This window comes from Trichoderma gamsii (genome assembly GCF_001481775.2).
Source record: "Trichoderma gamsii strain T6085 chromosome Unknown Scaffold_2.2, whole genome shotgun sequence".
Taxonomy (NCBI): Eukaryota; Fungi; Ascomycota; class Sordariomycetes; order Hypocreales; family Hypocreaceae; genus Trichoderma; species Trichoderma gamsii.
Window position 1 is genome coordinate 1,394,359 of NW_020171339.1, and position 18,526 is coordinate 1,412,884.

Genomic DNA, 18,526 nt, shown 5'->3' on the forward strand with positions numbered 1-18,526 from the left:
AATCTCAGATTGTTGTAATATATTGAGTCTGATGTCAAAATTTGCTTCGGGGTGAAGGCTGAATGGCCATACATATTGCGTTCGAGGGCTTGCCTCCACCCTGTTTGCGTTTGCTCAGACAGGCTGCACAGGGCCAATGGGACGGGCAACTTGACTACTCGACTGGCATGAGAGTTACTAGACCAATGGAAGAGCAACATGTGAGATGCACTTCTCACGGCGTCCAGCCACTTCGCTGGGGGCGATAGGAAGGCCCCGTACATCAGGCTGATGAAGTCCATGGCCCCAGAAGATTGACATGATGGATGAATGATTCTGCAAAAAGAAATGACGTCCTCGTGGAACTTTCACGTATGCAAACGTCACCGCAGCCCATGGCTTGCTAATGGCGGTGAAGACCTTTATAGCTACCCGATGTTTTTTTTTTTGTGAAGGAGAAGACGTTTGTTGCTTGGTATTTCTGGGGCTTCTACCAGCTGTATACGCAGTCACTGTTTATAAACAAATTCAAAAGATGATGAGGTTGGATGCTCCTATATTATCATCTACTACTTCCCATTTGATGATGTCAGTAGCATATCAGATTCTTCGACCCAGACCATAGCTAGCATTGAGAGCGTCTCGGTAAGGCCAAATTTTAACAATTCATCTCTCCGTGCCAGTAGGAAGGAATTTGAAGTCCAGAAATGAAATTCTACACGCAGAAACTTGGAGAACAACGTGTGGTTAAAGTAGATGTTTGGCCTCACTGATAACGCCACGATACAAAGTCCACTGCAAACAGGTGCTCTGAACAAGGCGAAGGGCTTTCTGTATGGTTTTCTGGTTGAGTAATACAGATGTACAAGGAAACGTGGTCTCGAAGAGATCAACTCACTTCGTCTACATTTATTCGGCCTTGGTAGGCGTCGCTCCGCTCATTGAGAGGGAGTTGCTGGCGAATATATGTAAGGAGCGGATCTAAGCTAGATTAAAATGGTAGGCAAGCCTAAGTGATAGAGATGGCCTCAAGTGTCAATAAATGATTGATGAATACTGGTAACAGTGTCTTTTAAATTTGGAAGCTGCTACCTTTATATTGTGAACTTAGCAGACTCGACGATACGAATCATCATGTGACAAGAGGCAGAGAGAAAGATGTTGGCTGCCATACAAGCTGAGTTTAAATATATGCATAAGGCTTATTGGCTAAGAGAAAAGAGCTGTTTCCTGAAACAGGTTCCAGATACTCTCAACATTCGAAATCCTACCTCAGCTCAACAAGTCTATTGTTAACGATTAGTGAACAAAAATTGGACTATGGAATGTCTCTAACCCTTTGTGCTCTGGTAGAAAGTTGCGCCAACTCAAGAAATGCTCTTCTGGTGACCCTCGGCCGATGTTCCGGCGAAGCAGTAGATGGGAAATACTATTAGATACCTCCTTTTGATGTTGTCCATCTTCAAAGTGGCGAGCCCCAATGAACCGGATGTAAGACGTTGAGAATTGCCAGATAGTACAGACTAGGCTTGCATTACGGGGGGCATTACTGGGAAAAATGTCCGACTCCAAGCTGTTGACTCCACTTCAACACTCTGTCATCAAGCCCCCACTCAGTTTCTTCCCGGCTTTAGTCAGGAGAGAGCAGCCTCAACACCAGCCTTTACTATTATCAACGTGCTTTGTTGGGAACAAGAGACCTTGACTTAAGAACTTCCACTTAACTCAATGCACAAATGAGAGGGTTTAAAACAAACAGATACGTGTTTGTTAAGAAGCAACGTGGCTGGCACAACTAGAGAGAATACATCTGTTCTCTGAACTAGAGTCTGCTGCGAACAAGATCTTGGTAAGCTGTCAGACTCAAAACGCAAAAACGCATCTCAGCTCATCTATCTCTATCCCTTTCTCTTTTCTCTTTTTCTTTCTCTCTGTTTCTTCTAGATCTGTTAGCAAAAACATTCCATTTCACCATTCTTGATTTTGTTTAATCCCCTTCGCCATGGCTGAAACTCAAGACCCGCCTACTCGGCGCACATATCAAGGCAGTTGCCACTGCGGCGCCTTTGCTTACGAGATCGATCTCACGGAACTCAAAACCGTTGTAGATTGTGACTGCAGCTTCTGTAGCCGCAAAGGCAATCTCTATTTCCTGACGAGTGAAGAGGACAACTTTAGAGTTGTCAAGGGTAGCGAAGAGAGCCTCACGTCTTACACGTTTGGCCCGGGGAACAAGATCCACAAGGTAGGCAGCCCACAAACAAACACTATCAATATACTATAACGTTCAATTGACCACGTCACTTTATAACAACTACTGACACGAGTTACCTGATAGTTCTGCCCTAAATGTGCTACAAGTATACTTTCGAGGATGCCCAAGGGCCCTCCGCGTCTACAGTTGCTGTTGAATGTGAGTTGTGAGCCCCGCCTACCTTGCATAGGATTGCGAATTCTCACAAAACATCAAAATGAACAGGTACGCGCCATACAAGGTATAAACATCAATCAAATAGGAAGAAGAAAGTAAGCAGAAAATAACTTTGCCATCGTGGCGGAAGGTTTCACACATAAGATTAACAGTTCTATTACAGCATCTTCAATTCCAACCTCGACCCGCAATATTCCCCTCCGGCTTACAAAGGAGACGTGCCATCCACCATTGAAGGCGGCCAACTCTACACCGGAAGCTGCCATTGCGGTGCCGTGACCGTTGCTGTCTCGTGTAAGCCTTTAGAGTCCGGCGAAGAGAGAATAGCAGAATGCAGCTGTGACATTTGTCTGCGTGTAAGTGCCCATTCTGTTCATCTTGCTCAATTTTCTTTTTGGTTGTTCTCAACAATCTTGTTCATTCTAATATCTCGAACAGAATGCATGTGTTTGGATTTCTCCAAACTCCGAAAATGTCGTCCTCTCAGGATCTGAAGATGCCATAGGCCGCTACGTACTCGCCGATGGCCGGACGAGCAAAGTATTCTGCCACACATGCGGTGTCAACATGTCAAGTTTCAGGAACGAACTCTCTGAAGAGGAGATGATAGAACTGGATGAGCAGAATCTTCGGGCCTATAAGAGAGGCAGAGCGCACTATCCGATTAACGTGCGAACGCTGCATGGAGTGGACGTGGGGAAATTAAAGAAGATCATGAACGAGACTATGCCTTGCCGGTTACATTTGTGAAAGCTTCAATAAAGACGTCGCCGGTGGAAAATGCAAAGCGGCGCATCCTAATATAAAGTAATACAAGAAATAATGGACTCTAGAACATCTTATGCATTTATATATTAGTATTTTTCCGCTGCAAGCACTTATTTGTCTCTCGGGTAGTACTCAATATCCCTTCGACAGTAGATTGGTTTACTTAATTTCAGTTGTCGCATATTTCGCACACGCAGACGCTGTTATCTTCTTTAGATCTAAATGGTGGATATAAATCGCCAACAGATATTGTGCCTTGTAAGCCAGCTCGTGTGAGAGCCGCCGTAACGCACTACTTCCATATAAACAATCAACATCGGAAAAGAAGAACCAATCCGGTACTACAAGCGACATTGTTTCTCCTAGTCTGCGTATGCGTTTATATAAGCGTGGCACGTTTACTTTGGTGATCGTTGGCATTGAGCTTGTTACCCGCACATAGGCATCTCCAATTCTCCAAAGAGGGGTTCAGCGTGACAATGGAGCGCAAGTGAGCTTGCCCACGCGGGATGATGGGACTTATAATGGCGAATCACGGGCAAAGCGGCTACATTTTCACCCATAAGATGTCGCTGAACGCTGCTAACTCGACGGTGGAAAGAGGCGAGAGTAATGCGACAACTGAGATCATCTTGGGCAGCCTCGGCTAGAGCAGGAACAACTGCTCTCATGGCCAGTTCAGTTAAAGAACTTACCTCCTAACTCCGTGGCCTCAGCTTTGCTTTTGGCATTTAATCCACCACTCGTCAAGCAGCTCGTGTCCACGCACCACGGTCCGCCATGGCAGTCAGATGCAACTCGGTTGGGAGCCCGCCGTTGTCTGTGCCATAGTACGTATCGTGCGAGTACCCGGGTCACGGAACCATGCTGCGAATGGTACTTGTGGTATAGAAGGCCTCGTGACTTGCCACCTAGGCAGCGTGTACTCGAGAACTGTGGGCAAGCGTTGATGGCTGTTGGCGATCTGCCCAGCTTTGGAGGCTGCGAAGCAAACGAGGCGAGACTCTGACTGGTACCGTCTCACAGCCCAAATCAGGAGGCTTGCAGTGACGTAGCTAAAGGACCCTAGGGCCGCTTCCCCGGATTGCCAACATTGCCCCGCCGGTTTCCAGGAATGGCTCGACGTAGGCCTACGGCTACATACGTACTGCAGGACGCATGCACGGTCTTCCGAGTAATTTCGACTGCTTGCGGGCTGAGCCAGACCAGATTTGCCACAACCACAGCCCTTTTGGCTCGTGAAGAGGCTTTGGCCCAAGGAATGAGTGGCACTTTGGCTTGATCATGGGCTCTCGCCGTTAGTTGGCTGGCCATGGCATCGTCGATCACTGCCTTTTACCGTGGCATATTGCTTGACTGCCGCTTGGCTACCTCTTGCCATGTCTCTCTCCTCGATCGTTGGAACACCGTATGCCTTTTTCGTGCGGAGTGACAACTCGCATGTCGAACGCCTAAGCAAGAAATCAGCCGGGTAGGACGGGAAAGAGACGCGGCTCAATTTATACGACAGGGCGAAATGATGCATTACCAAGTCGTATTAGTCGTTAGCCCGTCAAACCACCATTATTAGGCAGCGGCAGAGCAGCTTGACACCAGCATTTTGATAATACTAGCAGCTATCTTCCAAGCAAATCCCTGCCGCCACCCTCCTGGCTGCATGCACAGCTTCCCCGCACGTTTTGGAGATTTGGGTCGCCCGCCGCAGCGCTAACATTGGGAAATCGAGCCCTAAACTCTGACTATTCAGCCACTGGATGTCTCTATGCTTACTTCGAATTCTTCGCTGCCGTGTTTAGGCCGCTGTGAGCGCGTGGGGGATTGACCTGTTTTTTTTTTTTTGAGATGTGAGCAGTTCTCTCCAGAATCGGGTCCAGACCTTTTTCTTCTTCTTTCTGCCGGCTCGAAAATAAAAAAAAGAGTCATGCGATGAGGAGACTGAAGAGCAAAAGCATGCCACGTACGACCCAGTTCTCTCGTGATGGCGATTCCCTGTTTTCTCCTGAAATTCGGGAGTTGTCGGAAGGGTGCGCGACTGTGTGAGGCGATGAGGCGTGTGAGCGGGAAAGTAATAGTGATTATCCTCCAAAGCTTGGAAAGCAGCACGTGCACGCCCATTTCCAACCTTTGCTCCTTAGCCACCAAAGGCAAAAACAGAAATGAAGTGTCAAGCCCATACGAGTAGTACTAGCAAATGGAATCTGGATTGCATTTACCCAGAATCAGCACAAGAAAAAGACTGAAAATCCAAAAACAAATCGAGCCCCTCTTGGCGCCTTCAGGGTCGTCGCTCGCTGCAAGATGCGCCCCGCGGGCCCCAATCGCAGCAGCGCAGCCCGTTCCCTGAAGCAGATCCATGGAGCCTGGGGAGCGACTGAGGAGCGCTGTAGAGCCCCCCATCCCTGCGCCGGTGTGGACGCCACTCGCGCTACCGCGCAGCTTCTATCAAGGCGGCGCAGCTGGCCAATCCCACCCGCCAATTGTGCTGAGGCGGCTCATGACAGACGGAAATGCGTCATCAGAACTCGCGATAAGTCTTTGCTGTCTCGGGCTGTCTGTTTCAAGCACCTTCTAGTCTTGGTATTGGCAATCATCGCTCCGAAAGGCTGCGATTTCACACACCCTTCGTCTTTTCCCCTCTCTTCGGCTATGTAGCTTGGCAAATATCCAGCCGTTCCGCGAATCCCAGACCGTTGCCTGCCTTGGCTGTAGTACATGATGTCGATGCATATAGGTAGGTACATGCATACAGACACTACTGTGGCCAAGCCGGAACAGGATCTCGTACCAACGAGACCAAGCTTATTTGTATTTATAGTAGTTTTATGTAGACCTGGCTGTAACCTTGGCTTTATTAAGTTCCAGCCTAAAGGGAAAAGAGGGTTGTCTTTTTCATATGCCACGCCTCTTAGCCCATCTCATCCCACCATGGCTCAGACACTGGTGCTGTTCTGAAACTATAATAAGCCTTCTTCCTCGTCCTCTTCCATCTTCTCCTCTGCCTTGTCTCTTTCATACTCACTTCATCTTGAACACAATCTCCCACTAGAATCACACTCTCTTCAAGATTCGAGAATAAAAAACCAAACACTCCTCACTTTCACCAACCAAACAAACATGCCTGCCTACGAGTACTGTTGCCAATGCGGTGGCATGATTGTCATCAGCACCACCTGCACTGGATGCGGCCACAAGCAGTGCTCTCACTGCCCCATGTGCTAAATTTCTGTACGACAGTCTAAAAGCATCTTCTGAACGAGGTTTGTCTTTTATAAAAGTCCTCGATGCTTGAAGGGCTGAGCTAACGCCGCTTGAACAGCATCACCACTTTGAAAACGACACATTATGAAAATATAGTCTAGCAGGCGTCAAATATTCGCCAAAGAGCCTCTTTCCTTCTATACGACATACTTCTTTTCTCAATTTTTACTTTTATTCTCGGAGCAGAGCTCCCTTGCGATACCCTTTTTAACGAAACTTTCTTCTCTCTTCACTTCTTAGGGCTACTGGGAATCTTCGGCTACGGAATTATCGTTTGAATGGCGATCTTCTCTATCTTTCTTCTCTATGTGTGTTACTAGCTTGCGATTTTACTTCGATTTACTGGGAGCAGGATGAAATAGCTTAAAGAAATAATTCCAAAAACAAGATGAAAGAACTTCAAATAAAAACCATTCAAAAACCAATTTCTCAGCCACCTGTCCGTCCATACACATCACAGTACGCATCTGGTTCTTCCTACCTTCTAACAGCTCTATTACATCAATTCTTATCCTAAATCTCAAAACTCCCTAATCATAAAATACGTCTTACTCTCCACAGGCCTCTGCTTAATCTTAAAGCCCTGCTTCTCATAAAACGGCACCACCTTGCCATTATCCCCCGCCACGCCAATCCAGATCCCCTTACTCACGCTACCATCCCGTTGCGGAACGTCCCTGATACTCTCCACGAACCGAGAGATGAGCTGCTTGCCCCATCCCTGGCCCTGATACTCATCCAGCAGATCAATGTGCATCGTCGCCTTATACTCCGCCAACAGATCCGCGTTGCCATCCACCAGCAACAGATGCGGGTTATACGCCAGCCGCGACAAGACGACCTCGCTGACGCTCCCATCCGGCAGAAACAGCGGCTCCTTCAGCTCCAGGTCGTCTGGGCGCGTCACCTCGGGCGAAGGGTCAAGCACCTGCGTGGTGTAAGAGTCGTACGCGGCCACAAAGGCCGAGATGTCAGGACACCCAATGCAGTAGCCCACGGGCCGGCCGGAGCCGTCGTCGACCACGAAGCACGTCGTGGGGGAGAGGTGCGTGTATTGGTGTGTCCAGACGTATGGGGCCAGGCGGCGGCCGGGTATGGACGGTAAAAGGGCGGGGTTGAGGGTTTCACGGCACTGCGATTGAGAGCTGGTTAGAGACAAGATGGGACGAGATTTAGGTGCATCGGGATGATGGGATTGAAGCATAAGATGAGATGGGACGAAACGAGATGAGATGGTTCTAAGCGTACAATGTGAGACATGCCCTCAAAATCAGAGGGCTTATACGGCCGAATAAACGCCATGGCTCAGGAATGACTCCAATTGGCAACTCCTACAGCAGAATCTATTTCACCGGTCGTCAGAACAGTTTCTCTCATGCATGCGGCGGACTGGATTCTGGCAGTCTAAGAATATCAACCCCGCATTATGTGTAAATCAGTAGACTCAACTTATGAAAGAGAGACGACGCACCCCAGGAACATACACTCAGAAAACGATTGCTTGTCGAAAGCACAAGGCGGCTGGCTTCTTTCATGTAAATGAAGATACTAATACACATAAACGATGAAAAGAGATTATTAACTATCAACGATGCACGTCGCTATTTTGAAGTCGTACAAGCTTACGTGGGGGATAAAAAAAAAGAGGAGATGCTACAGACCGAGAGACACTGTCTTTCCCCGAACTTGACACTAAAACACAGCCCGTACCCGAAGTAACGTAGCTCAAGCCTCTTTGATTCACTCCTTCAGCTCGGGGGACCTGTATCCACAGCCCCGATGCCCACAGAGGCCCCGTGCCTTCGTGGGTATTTCCCCGGCCCATCAGGCTACTCACTGGAAAAGATAGGATAGTTTTAGCTGAGCATCGTCTTCGTTTTGAAACCCAATAAGCATCGGTATCCGGAGTAATATAATGAGCAGTTGTACCGCAGTATAACTCCGAATTTTCCAAAGCGATAGCTTCTAATGTAAAAAATAGACAGCACGGCTTAACAGGAGAAATAGGCACCAGCCCTTAAAGTATGCTCAGTATCATTTCAATTTGCCTGCTTGTACGCAGACAATAACTATCAGCTGCCTAGGCATCAACTACCTACCTATGTAGCAGTGTGTTTTCTCCGCACCCATCACACATGCGTTGCACTTCCTATGCCCCACCCGTAATATTTCCTTTCCCAATGTGGTTTGCCATGTGCCAGTGTACTCTCAACTAGTGATCTCGTTTTGTAAGAGCAAATTCCGACGCCATGACGATGATTTCAAGTCCCGCCCAATAGAGTAAACCGCTTCTCTACAAACTAATAAATAAAGAAATATGAGGAATAAAAGGAGTAAAAGGAAAAGAGGTGAAAAGAAAAGAAAAGAAGACTTAGAAATTTACACACTCTATATCAAGTAAATGTAGAGTGTAAAATAAGAGGAGGAAGAAAAGCAAAATATCAAAAGACAATCAGAAACAAATTGGATATGGGCCATGCCATCTCAAGCATTGAGCAGCCGTCGTAATATTACAAGTCAATGTAGTGGTGGAAGTATCTTTGTCGTCTTTCCCTCCTCTGCCGTGGTAGGCCAAATAGGAGACCCAAACGAGTAAGACAAAGAGTGATGAAAACTGCAGCGCACTCATCCTTCAAGCAAGCGAAAGGTCTTAGATGACGCCACCTGGAAGAAATTTGCCGCCGGGCATATTTGCTTGAGGCATGGGTGGTGGCCTTGTGCCGTTGCTTGGAGGGTTGTTGCGAGCTCTCAAGCTGGTGCCTTCGCTTGTGGCCTTGCGGAGTTTCTGGCGGCGCTGGGCCAGAGTATCGTCATCAGATTCATCATGGGTAGGGAAGCCTCCGGCACTCCGTGATGCTGACATGTCATCCTCGCTGGCTCGACCAAGCGTTTTGCGCCGAGGGTTGATTGGTGGCAGTGGGGGAGCGGGAGCATTGGATAGCAAGTTAGGCGTGGATGCTGTTGCCCCCAGTAAGCTGCCGGTTCTAGATCTCGTACCCATGCTGATCGGAGAGGCCATCGGCGAAGGCTGTCCCATCGGGGAGGGCTGTCCAGCTTCGTAGGGACGTCGAGCGCTGGGAGGGCCATGTCTCATGCCAGAGGTGCTTCTAGCACTGGCAGGTGGACTGGCCGGCGTATATTGATCGTCGTATGCGTTTGATCCATTACGTAGCCGCATTTGTCGAAGTGGTGGCGGGCCAGCGTTGCTCGTTTCTGATCCGCTTCTCTCTCGCTCTGAAGGGGCTCGCGAGCCTGCTCGGGACGCTGCGCGAGAACCACTGCCATGTCTGGACTCATCACGCGCCTTTCTGTTAAACATGGCTGGTGGTGGGCCACCGACGTCATAAGACCCTACGCGAGAACCCATTGAAGGTCTTTCAGGGGGTCGCTGTACCGATTCTAAATCCTTCATCTTCTGAAGCTCCATGCGTGCTTGGCGGAAGGCCTTCAGGCCAACATGGACACTGTCTTCCTTGTCGGTTGCAGCTGCGTCTTCCGAAAAGCGTTCTCGGGCTTGGGTCGATCGACCTCTGCGCGAATCTTCCGGATTCTCCGTGGAACCTCGGCGAGACGGTGATGATGCTCCATTTGAGGCAGACATGACGGCCTTCATGGCTCTCGGCTGACTCTGATCACGAGCGTGGCGGTCAAAGAGTGAAGTGTGGCTAGATTTTGATTTTAAGATGCCCAATGCATTTGTCCGCGGGACATTAGCGTCTCTGAGATTCTCCAAAGACGGCTTTGCACTCGGGGAGGATCTTTCCATTTCAGCTTCGACCATAGCCATGGAGCCTAACTTCTCGCGAACACGGCGAGCTCCATCTGCAAGGTGACGTGCAAACTCATCTTCTTCTCTTTCTTTCTCATCAATCGGCACCCTAGGGCGAGAAGGGGAGCGAGACATCATAGGCCGCATGATGGCGGTCTGCTTTGCCGAGCTCAAACTGTTATCAAAACCAGGGCTTCTCAGAGCGTTGCTCTGTATGCTGCTCTGCGTGTTGCTCTGCGTGTTGCTCTGTACATTGCTCGGCTCTGCGTCTTGACCCAACACGCCATAGATCGAAGAGGCATTGCTATCGCTTCGTAGATGGGCTCGTACCATCCCGCTCAAGCCACTATTTGGACCCAATGTGGGAGAGTCTTGCGGGGGCAAAGTGACAGGACTAGATGCTGACGACAGACCCCCGGGTGATCTAGGAGGGAGTGACAAAGGGGCAGGGACGGCACTGTTCTTAAAAGCCGGATGGTCGCCATCATTAGGTCTCTCAACAGAAACCCGGGGAGGGTTGGTAGAGTTTAATACTCCACTGAGCATGGAAGAATCTTCTTCGTCACTGTCGTCGAAGAAGGACGGGGGCTCTTCGGAAACATTCTTCGCTCCCTCCAGTGATTGCTTTGGCACCGCTGAAGGAGCTTGCAGTTTGTCATCCGATGTAGCGGAGATGCTGGATTCCATGGAGCGGTGGTTCTTTACCGGCGTTTCTCGTCCTTGTTGTAGCTGCAGCTGTCGTTGAGCATAAGTGGATTCGTCATATCTCTCAGCGGGCCTATCAAAAACACCCATCGCCGTGGCTTTGCCTCTGTCATTGGGCTGAATAGACAACAGTGGGTGGTCCTCGGTCTCACTAATGGGGGGGCTGATGGGCGGTATTCCAAAGTTTGGCTTGGGAGAAGCTGCACTTGGAAATCTGGGGCTGGGCTCGGCGGGAGAGGGCGACGCAGAGCCAGTGATTGAAGGGCTGAAAGACCGCAGGTTCGGGGCACTAGCCTTTGCCAATAGGTTCGGTCGACGCTCCAGAATACGATCGCCAAATGCACCGGCGATTGGAGAAGCCACATCTGGCGTTGCAGATCCAAATGGCCGTCCTTTGGACAGATTATCCATCCTGGACATGGCCGATGACTGCTGCTCATGAAGCTCGCGGCTTAGACCTTGCTCATACAGACGTTTTGTCCTTAAAACACTCCGTTCTGCGGAAGAAGAAGAAGTTGATGGCGTGAGCTGAGAATCTTTCACAGATGGGGCTCCCTGAGATGTGACTGATGTTGCGGCGGAGAGCCGGGCTGCGACTGATGAAACTGTTGAGCTCGTCTCCCGTCGGCGACTGGCGTCGGATTGAAACTCTGACTGAGATTCAAGCTGAGATTCTTGCTCAGGTTCCTGCTGGGTCTCCCGCAGCGATTCCAGCGGAAGCTCCAACTGAGGCTCGAAATCCACCATATCATCAGACTCGCCTCCTTCGGAAGCCTGTCTTTCCTTTTCCGCCAACCGCCATTTCTGGAAGGCCGACATTCCAACGTCATCATCGTAAATCGTTCTGGACGACATGTTACCATCTTTTGCGGCCCCAGAACTATTCGCCGGGAGCCTATAGACTTTCTGTCGACCACCAAACAGGTTGTTTCCATCAACAGGCTTCGCGCGGTTCATGACGCTTCCGTTTATGGAGCTAGTATCATCCATGTTGAAGCCATCTAGGCGTGAGATGGAAGGCGTCCTTATCGATTCCACCTCTGCTATATCCTGAAGACCTCCAAGGCCGAAGTCTGTCATCTTTGACATTCCCTTGGGGAAGAGAACGCTATCGTCACTTGCTTTGCCTAGCTTAGATGTGGGGTCATCTTGTTCTCGAAGCATGGAAAAGCGAGCCGACAGGCCTGTCATCAGCAAGCTGGTTCTAAAGTCATTGGTAGAAGGCAAGGCGGTGCTCAGGTCGAGTTCAAGTGTCTTCTCTTCGACCTGGCCTTTCTTCTTGCCAAACATTCGAAATGGGCCCGCGGAATCTGATTCCATGGACGGCCGAACGCTCTCCGCCTCATCCTTCCCCTTCTTCTTGTTTCGGAAGACATTCATCTTGCTTAAAGGGTGTAGGGCACACGGGAACAGGTAGTAAAGTATCGAATCGAGGTAGTTAAGCCGGGAGTGTCGGATATTGCGTCATTCATTCGCCCAATATCTCTAGAGAGATACCGTTCGCGAAACCAGGCTGTTACGATGTTAGCATCAAGCGTATGGCCAGCCAAGATGTATCATATATGTGTTTGTGCAACCCAAGATAGCAATGCTAGAACTCGGGGACAGGCCGAAATAGACAGGCATTACCAACCGAACTATATAGTTACAGCATTGCCATTTGTGCGAATGAAGTTTCCCCCTCCTTTCCTCTCCTCCCTTGATCTTTCTTTTTCTCTCTTGCCATCATACATTGGGGTTGGAATTCTCTGAGAGTCTCAAATGTCTTAGTAAAGAAGTTGTTTCGACGTACCAGATGTTGAACGATAAGCACGACACTAGTTTTGCCAAATCGTCTCGAAAATATCCTTCAGGACAGAAAGAACGAGCGAATGTGTGTATGTGAAAAATAGAACTTCGTTTGGGCAGAGCGAAATGCAACTGATCAATAAATGCTATCGATGCTAAGAGTTATCAAGTCCTCTTAGCTGGTAGAACGGGCCCGCAACGGAAGACGTCGAAGTATTGAATCGTAATCGCGCGATGGCTATCAATGGATAGCGACAACTCAGCCTTGTCACCTCAAGGAGAAGAAGGTTTGCAGAGCTCGAGACCAATAGTTGGGTAAAGGAGTGTCGGGTATCACGATGGAACGGCGAAAGAGAGCATGCTTCGAAACGGCAGAAGTCGGCAAAGGCGTTCGTCGACTGCAGGTACAGAGATCGAAAGGAGCGTGAGGGATGAGATCTCGCTTGCAAGGGGAAAACGACAAGAAAAAAACAAAAGCGGGCAGAGAGCTGGTCTTGAGGCAGCGCCGGAATAGTGAGCGGATGAAGAGGAGAAGAGAAAAAAGAGTGGAGAGAAAACCACGGCAAGGGCAGAAATTGGGATTCTGGACGGCGATGAGAAGAAGGGGCATGGATAATATGGGCAGAAAAAATACGGAGAGCGAGGTAGCGCAGCGCAGCGGCAGCTGAACATGGGGATAGAGCAGCAGTCGTAGCGGTCGTGCCTGGGCCGCTAGCCACTGCCTAGCGCTAATAGCACCGCAGCGCAGGTACAAGTGCCGCTAAAAGACAGCAGCATGCAGCCACGGCAGGGGGTCCGGGCTCAAGCCGCTGGACGTGGTGGCCAGCAGGGGGCCACTAAACTTTTCTTCTTGTTCCGCATCAACGGGCAGTTTGAGATGGCAGACAGCTCTTTGATGGCTTCAGGTCAGCTCCACCACAGCACCCGACCCCTTGCCTGCTGCTCTGAGGCGGCAAGATAGCGGCACTGGAGGCTTCTTCCGCTGTGTCTGGGAGGGCGGGCGTTCCCCTGATTTGTCGACATGGATTGGGCGTGAAACCTGTTGACTCAGCCCTTTTTCGCTATCGCCCTTGCAGTCGACGAGATCAGCAGCAGATGAGCTCTTGAGATTAAGCGGCCAGGGACGTCAGGGTACGCACTAAATATTGTCACTGGTGGCGGCGCCTGGTAAAGTCTTGGGGCAGAAAGTGGCCTGGCGCTAGCATTCTGTGCTCGCGGCACGGCTGGTCCCTCATTACTCCTGCTCCTTCATGCTCTCGTGGTTTTGATATTGCCAATCTCTCAGCCTAACACCAGCTGCAGTGCAACGCCAGCAAGCAAAGAACGCCCGGTTGCATGATTGTCTGCGCCAGATCTGCAAGAGAATTGTGATACTGATCCCGATGCTAATGCTGATATTGTCTCCTGGTCGAACCACATAGCCTAAACCACCACCCGCTAGTGCTCCGACCTGCTCCCACACGACATGGTTCTGGTAGGTTTGGTGATGCGCCCGTTCCACAGCATGCATGCAAGCGATATTCGTCACAGCCATCTCGATTCGAGTTTGCAGCACCGCAGCATCGGCCGCCCAACATGGCAGGAGGCTCGCCGCGAATATAAAGACGTCTGCTCGGGGAACGATCCGTCTGTGGCCAGCATCTGCGTGCCACAAATACTCCTTTGTACATCATTTGCTGCATCAGGCCATGCAATAACCCATCTTGTCGCTCTCAGCGTCTCATTGGTGCGCGGGCAACGCAAGGAGGTACGCACAAGTACGGGGTAATTGAGCCACAGCATTCGCCCTATCCACAGCGAAAGGGATATGGCAGCGAGCGACCAATATCAATTGATAGAGCGGTTCTCTCACTCTCATTCTCCTCCACCGCAAAGCCCGCCGGCGACCGGCATATTATTGACAGGTCGCAAATGCGGTGCTGGACCGGCCACAGGTAGACTAAACTCTAGTCCAGATGCATTGCCTTGTATCTGTTCCAATTACGGGCGGCCTGCTGGCGTCTTTGACGCATTCATGGACTTAGACTTCATGACTGCATACTGTTTACAGCTGCCAGCAGCGGGCATCCATCCCATCTTGTCCAATTCTCGCGACAAAGTTCGTGCTACTGCTACTATCGTTTGCCGCCCAGCATCTCCACTTATTGGGCCAAGGGTTTGGCACCCACATGCATCGGAGCTACATCGCGCATGCAGGTACTCAGATGAGAGATCCTCTGTTCGTTGGCCGTCCGAAACAGCCGAATACCAAGCGATGGCGGCGCCTCGGGACCGTCGGAGCTGGGAACGGTAAAAAGAGTTGTGGAAAGCGGCGCGTCGTGACTTTTCGCTTGCGAGAACCCCCGGATGGCAAAGAGATTGACCGCCTCGCATCATCATCACAAGCTGATGAGCGCTGCTTGTACGCTTATGCCCTCCCGCCGAATGAACTTTGATCAACAAAGTCGCAAAAGATCCTGGCCACGATGCTAGGTAACGGTCCAACGCGAAGCACGTGTAAAGAATATTGGACGAACGACTCCTTGTTCGGTGCGTATCACAATACCGCTCGCAATACTACCCTGCTCGGAACGATACGTGATACTACTCTAGAACACTTTGATATTCGAAATGAGGCTGCAATGTACCACCGTAGGAGTGACATTTTCTATAGTACTATGTATTCTTTTCTTATTTCATTACTCCTCTGCTGACCCACCCACCGCATTGACAGCCAAGCAGTTTCGGTTTTTAATGTTCAAGATTGACGAAGCGACGATCAGTTCGGCCCGCTCATTCGTTCATCGCCATGTCTATTTTGTGGCTGTGCTGGGGAGGATTATCGCCACAACTACCGCCATCAAGAGACATCAGAAGCAAGTTGAGCCTATCAACTATATAGTAGTACGAAAGATCACGGCCTTTGTTCCAACGCCATATTCCTTGCATACGCGACAACTGGAGATATCCTGGAGAAAGGCAAATTACTGGATGGGAGCATGGTCTGATATATGACATTAGTTGGTGGGGTGAGAGCACCTGCTTGGACTAGCCCAAGCCACCAGAATGTGCCACGAAGATCTACTGGTAGGCACATACAATAAGCTCAAACTGCTAGCGGTATTGGGTGCTACCACATCTATAGTAGTCTTTCTGCTATGCAAGCCCTCCGGATGAAGCTACTCGTACCTGTTCAAGACGACAAGGCACCATGGCGTGTTGCCAAAAAACGGTATGCTACGCTACCTAGGAGGGCCTGTATGACTTGGCCGCTCACTAGTGCTCGACCACCAATGCCGATTCTATTTTGACCAACAACATAACGGGGGGGGGCGCACGGTGGAATGGTCATCGGCGCTCGGTTCCCAGTATCCCGCACCCAGCGCAGAGGATGCCCTGGCACAGAACACAAAAACACGGCTTCGTGCATGGGTCACGAGATCATCTGCTTAACGGCCGGGCACAGAAGCGGAGGACTCTGAACCTCATAAGATTAGTTGTCGATTCTTCTCCTATTGCGAGCTCAGGGCTGTGGCAGATACTGTAGCTCGGATAATCTTAAGCGTCCCGAACAGGCCCACGCGAGCCGCAGCCAGGACCAAAAATGCCTAGGTCTGGGCCGAGGCAAATCTCCCCCACAAACATGCTTCATCTATCCGCAGCCTGTAGTGTTTGTGATATCAAAAAGCAACTGCATCATACATGATGATTATCAACGACGGCCAGTGTGATGAATTGCCTTGCCAACACAAGGGGGTCAATGAAAACGAGACAAGACGACATGTTCACCATAGGTGAGTAGGTAACCAGGTCTTCGATTCAAGACAGATACTCCAACTGCCAAGGCTCTGCCCTTTATTTGGTACTTAATCACCCCTCATCAGTTTAATGTTGACTGGTAACTATAGTACCTACAACTAGAGGGTTTAACAACATTGAACTACTGACTCACCGTCACTCAAGAAGCGCTCACACACATTCCATTGCGCAGATATGAATAGGCAAATGCTAATTCAGTTAGAAGCACTTGAAACAGTATGCGCAAACAGTCCGAATTCGACATGAGAGAAATTTTTCAGCAAGGCAAAGCAACTCCTCACAGACACAGCTTGTTCTCAACTTTACGCGGTCCCATACAAAAACACCCCTGACTGAAGCTAAGTCAAGTCCAGCGCCGTCCCCATAAATATATGGGCCAATCAAAGGCCTGTTCCTGACGCTTAACTTGATTTGGAATCCCTTCTCCCCCTGACAAGTGATCCAGGGGCTGCGGAAAGCGACGGTGGGGGGTGCCAGTAACAAGTGCCAGCCTGTTGAAAGCTGTTGAAGTCTAGCGGCCCTTAGCAATGGCAGCCACGCCAGAACTCGAAACACAGCTCGAGGGGCTAGGAGCTGAGAAGAAGCAACGTGATGGCATAAACCGTTCACTCCTATCAACTTCATTCTCAGCTAGGAGAGATGAAAAAGCGACGTCGGCAGGGTTTACACCTTCCTGCAACGCAACAGCCAAACCTGGAGAGATATCGAGAAAGAAATTTCTGCACCACCCAACGAAGACCATGAGTCGCCCGAGCCCATCAAAAAGCTAGTGTCCGGCGCGGCAGCCCAGAAAATGACCAGGTCAGGGCATAAACCCCGTGAGCCAATTCCAGAGAAATGGTCGTTGACAAGGTTAACCTGGTAAAAAGCCACGTTGGCCGAGCCCTCAATGCTGGCCCTGCCAAAGAAGATGCCCGTGGGGACCGGGGATGCTGGTCAGTTATAACACAGCAGCAGTTAGCTGACACGCCGGCTCTTGTGACGGAGGGATTAAGATTCTCTCAATCAAAATATTACAGCCCTGCCAGCAATTTGGTGCGCGTTGGATTTATCCGAGGGAGTCTATGTACGAGAGTTATTGCGCGCCTAGTTTGTACTTTTGCAAGCTTGACTGTCTTATTTGCGGCTGAGAATACGAGCGGATGATACTGATCAGCACCTTCTCAGGTAATAAGCGTCATCTTTACCTGGTATCCATCACGCCCTAAAGATTGAGACAATACGTCATACAAGTCTTGCTAGGCTGATACTACTTGTAGGTAAGAGTTGGTACTCCGTATCGTGAGGCTCCATCCAGCCGCAATTAACACGTCGGTACTCCTGAGCTTTGTTGCTACAGCCAGCATCCCATGATCATACGGCTCGTACTGCCTGCCAACCGCATGCGATCAAGTTCGCAAGAAGCAGTGCAAGTATGCACATCACTTTACAGCGGCTTCCATCTATCTGAGACAACTACTCCCGTCGTGCATTAACCACTTACCCAAGAAGACAATCTTTGGCCGACCAGTAGTAGTCGCAGCTATTCCAGCGCCAAAGTAGCTCGATCGACGATTGATCGAGTTTTCCGGCTCACTTTTATCCACCCATCATCCACTCCCTGCCCGCGCAAACCAAAAGGACACTTACCAGGTACTACTACCACTATATTACGACGGAGTTCTAATATCTGCGATGCGTCGGCGTGGGTACCGCTACCGCTGCTGATGGAGTAGAAGCTCCGCGCGGTTTTCTCCCGAGTTCGCACAAGAATGACTACTACGGGATTGGGAAGCGCTTCGCTCTCAAATTTAGATCTTGAGACTTACTGCTGCTCCTTGGCCACATGAAGAACCGATTCCGTCACGATGCCAGTTGAAGGTTGGAGGCTATAATGACTGCGGTGTCTTCTACTGCTCGATATCTGACAAAGTCTCACACTCTAATTGGCCGCATTCCACCGGTGTATACTACCATCGCCACTACCGCACGCTGTTTCACGCAACAAAGCACCCCATTCGAGACATTCCCGCGTGTCCATCTCTCTGACT

General features: G+C 50.0%; 3 protein-coding genes across 3 annotated transcripts; 2 read left to right on the plus strand and 1 right to left on the minus strand.

Annotated features, from left to right (window-relative positions):
* Positions 1-1,981: 1,981 nt before the first annotated feature.
* Positions 1,982-3,160, plus strand: TGAM01_v200944 (glutathione-dependent formaldehyde-activating enzyme; the record flags this gene model as incomplete). Its single annotated transcript, XM_024548652.1, has 5 exons — positions 1,982-2,224; positions 2,341-2,392; positions 2,459-2,505; positions 2,563-2,766; positions 2,849-3,160. The coding sequence occupies 5 exons, from the start codon at positions 1,982-1,984 to the stop codon at positions 3,158-3,160; spliced, it is 858 nt and encodes a 285-aa protein (XP_024406663.1).
* A 3,796-nt stretch (positions 3,161-6,956) lies between these two features.
* Positions 6,957-7,738, minus strand: TGAM01_v200945 (acetyltransferase; the record flags this gene model as incomplete). Its single annotated transcript, XM_024548653.1, has 2 exons — positions 6,957-7,568; positions 7,685-7,738. 2 exons carry the CDS (start codon positions 7,736-7,738, stop codon positions 6,957-6,959), a joined length of 666 nt encoding a protein of 221 aa, XP_024406664.1.
* An 8,976-nt stretch (positions 7,739-16,714) lies between these two features.
* TGAM01_v200946 (hypothetical protein) lies at positions 16,715-16,828 on the plus strand (the record flags this gene model as incomplete). Its single annotated transcript, XM_024548654.1, has 1 exon — positions 16,715-16,828. The coding sequence occupies one exon, from the start codon at positions 16,715-16,717 to the stop codon at positions 16,826-16,828; it is 114 nt and encodes a 37-aa protein (XP_024406665.1).
* Positions 16,829-18,526: the final 1,698 nt, after the last annotated feature.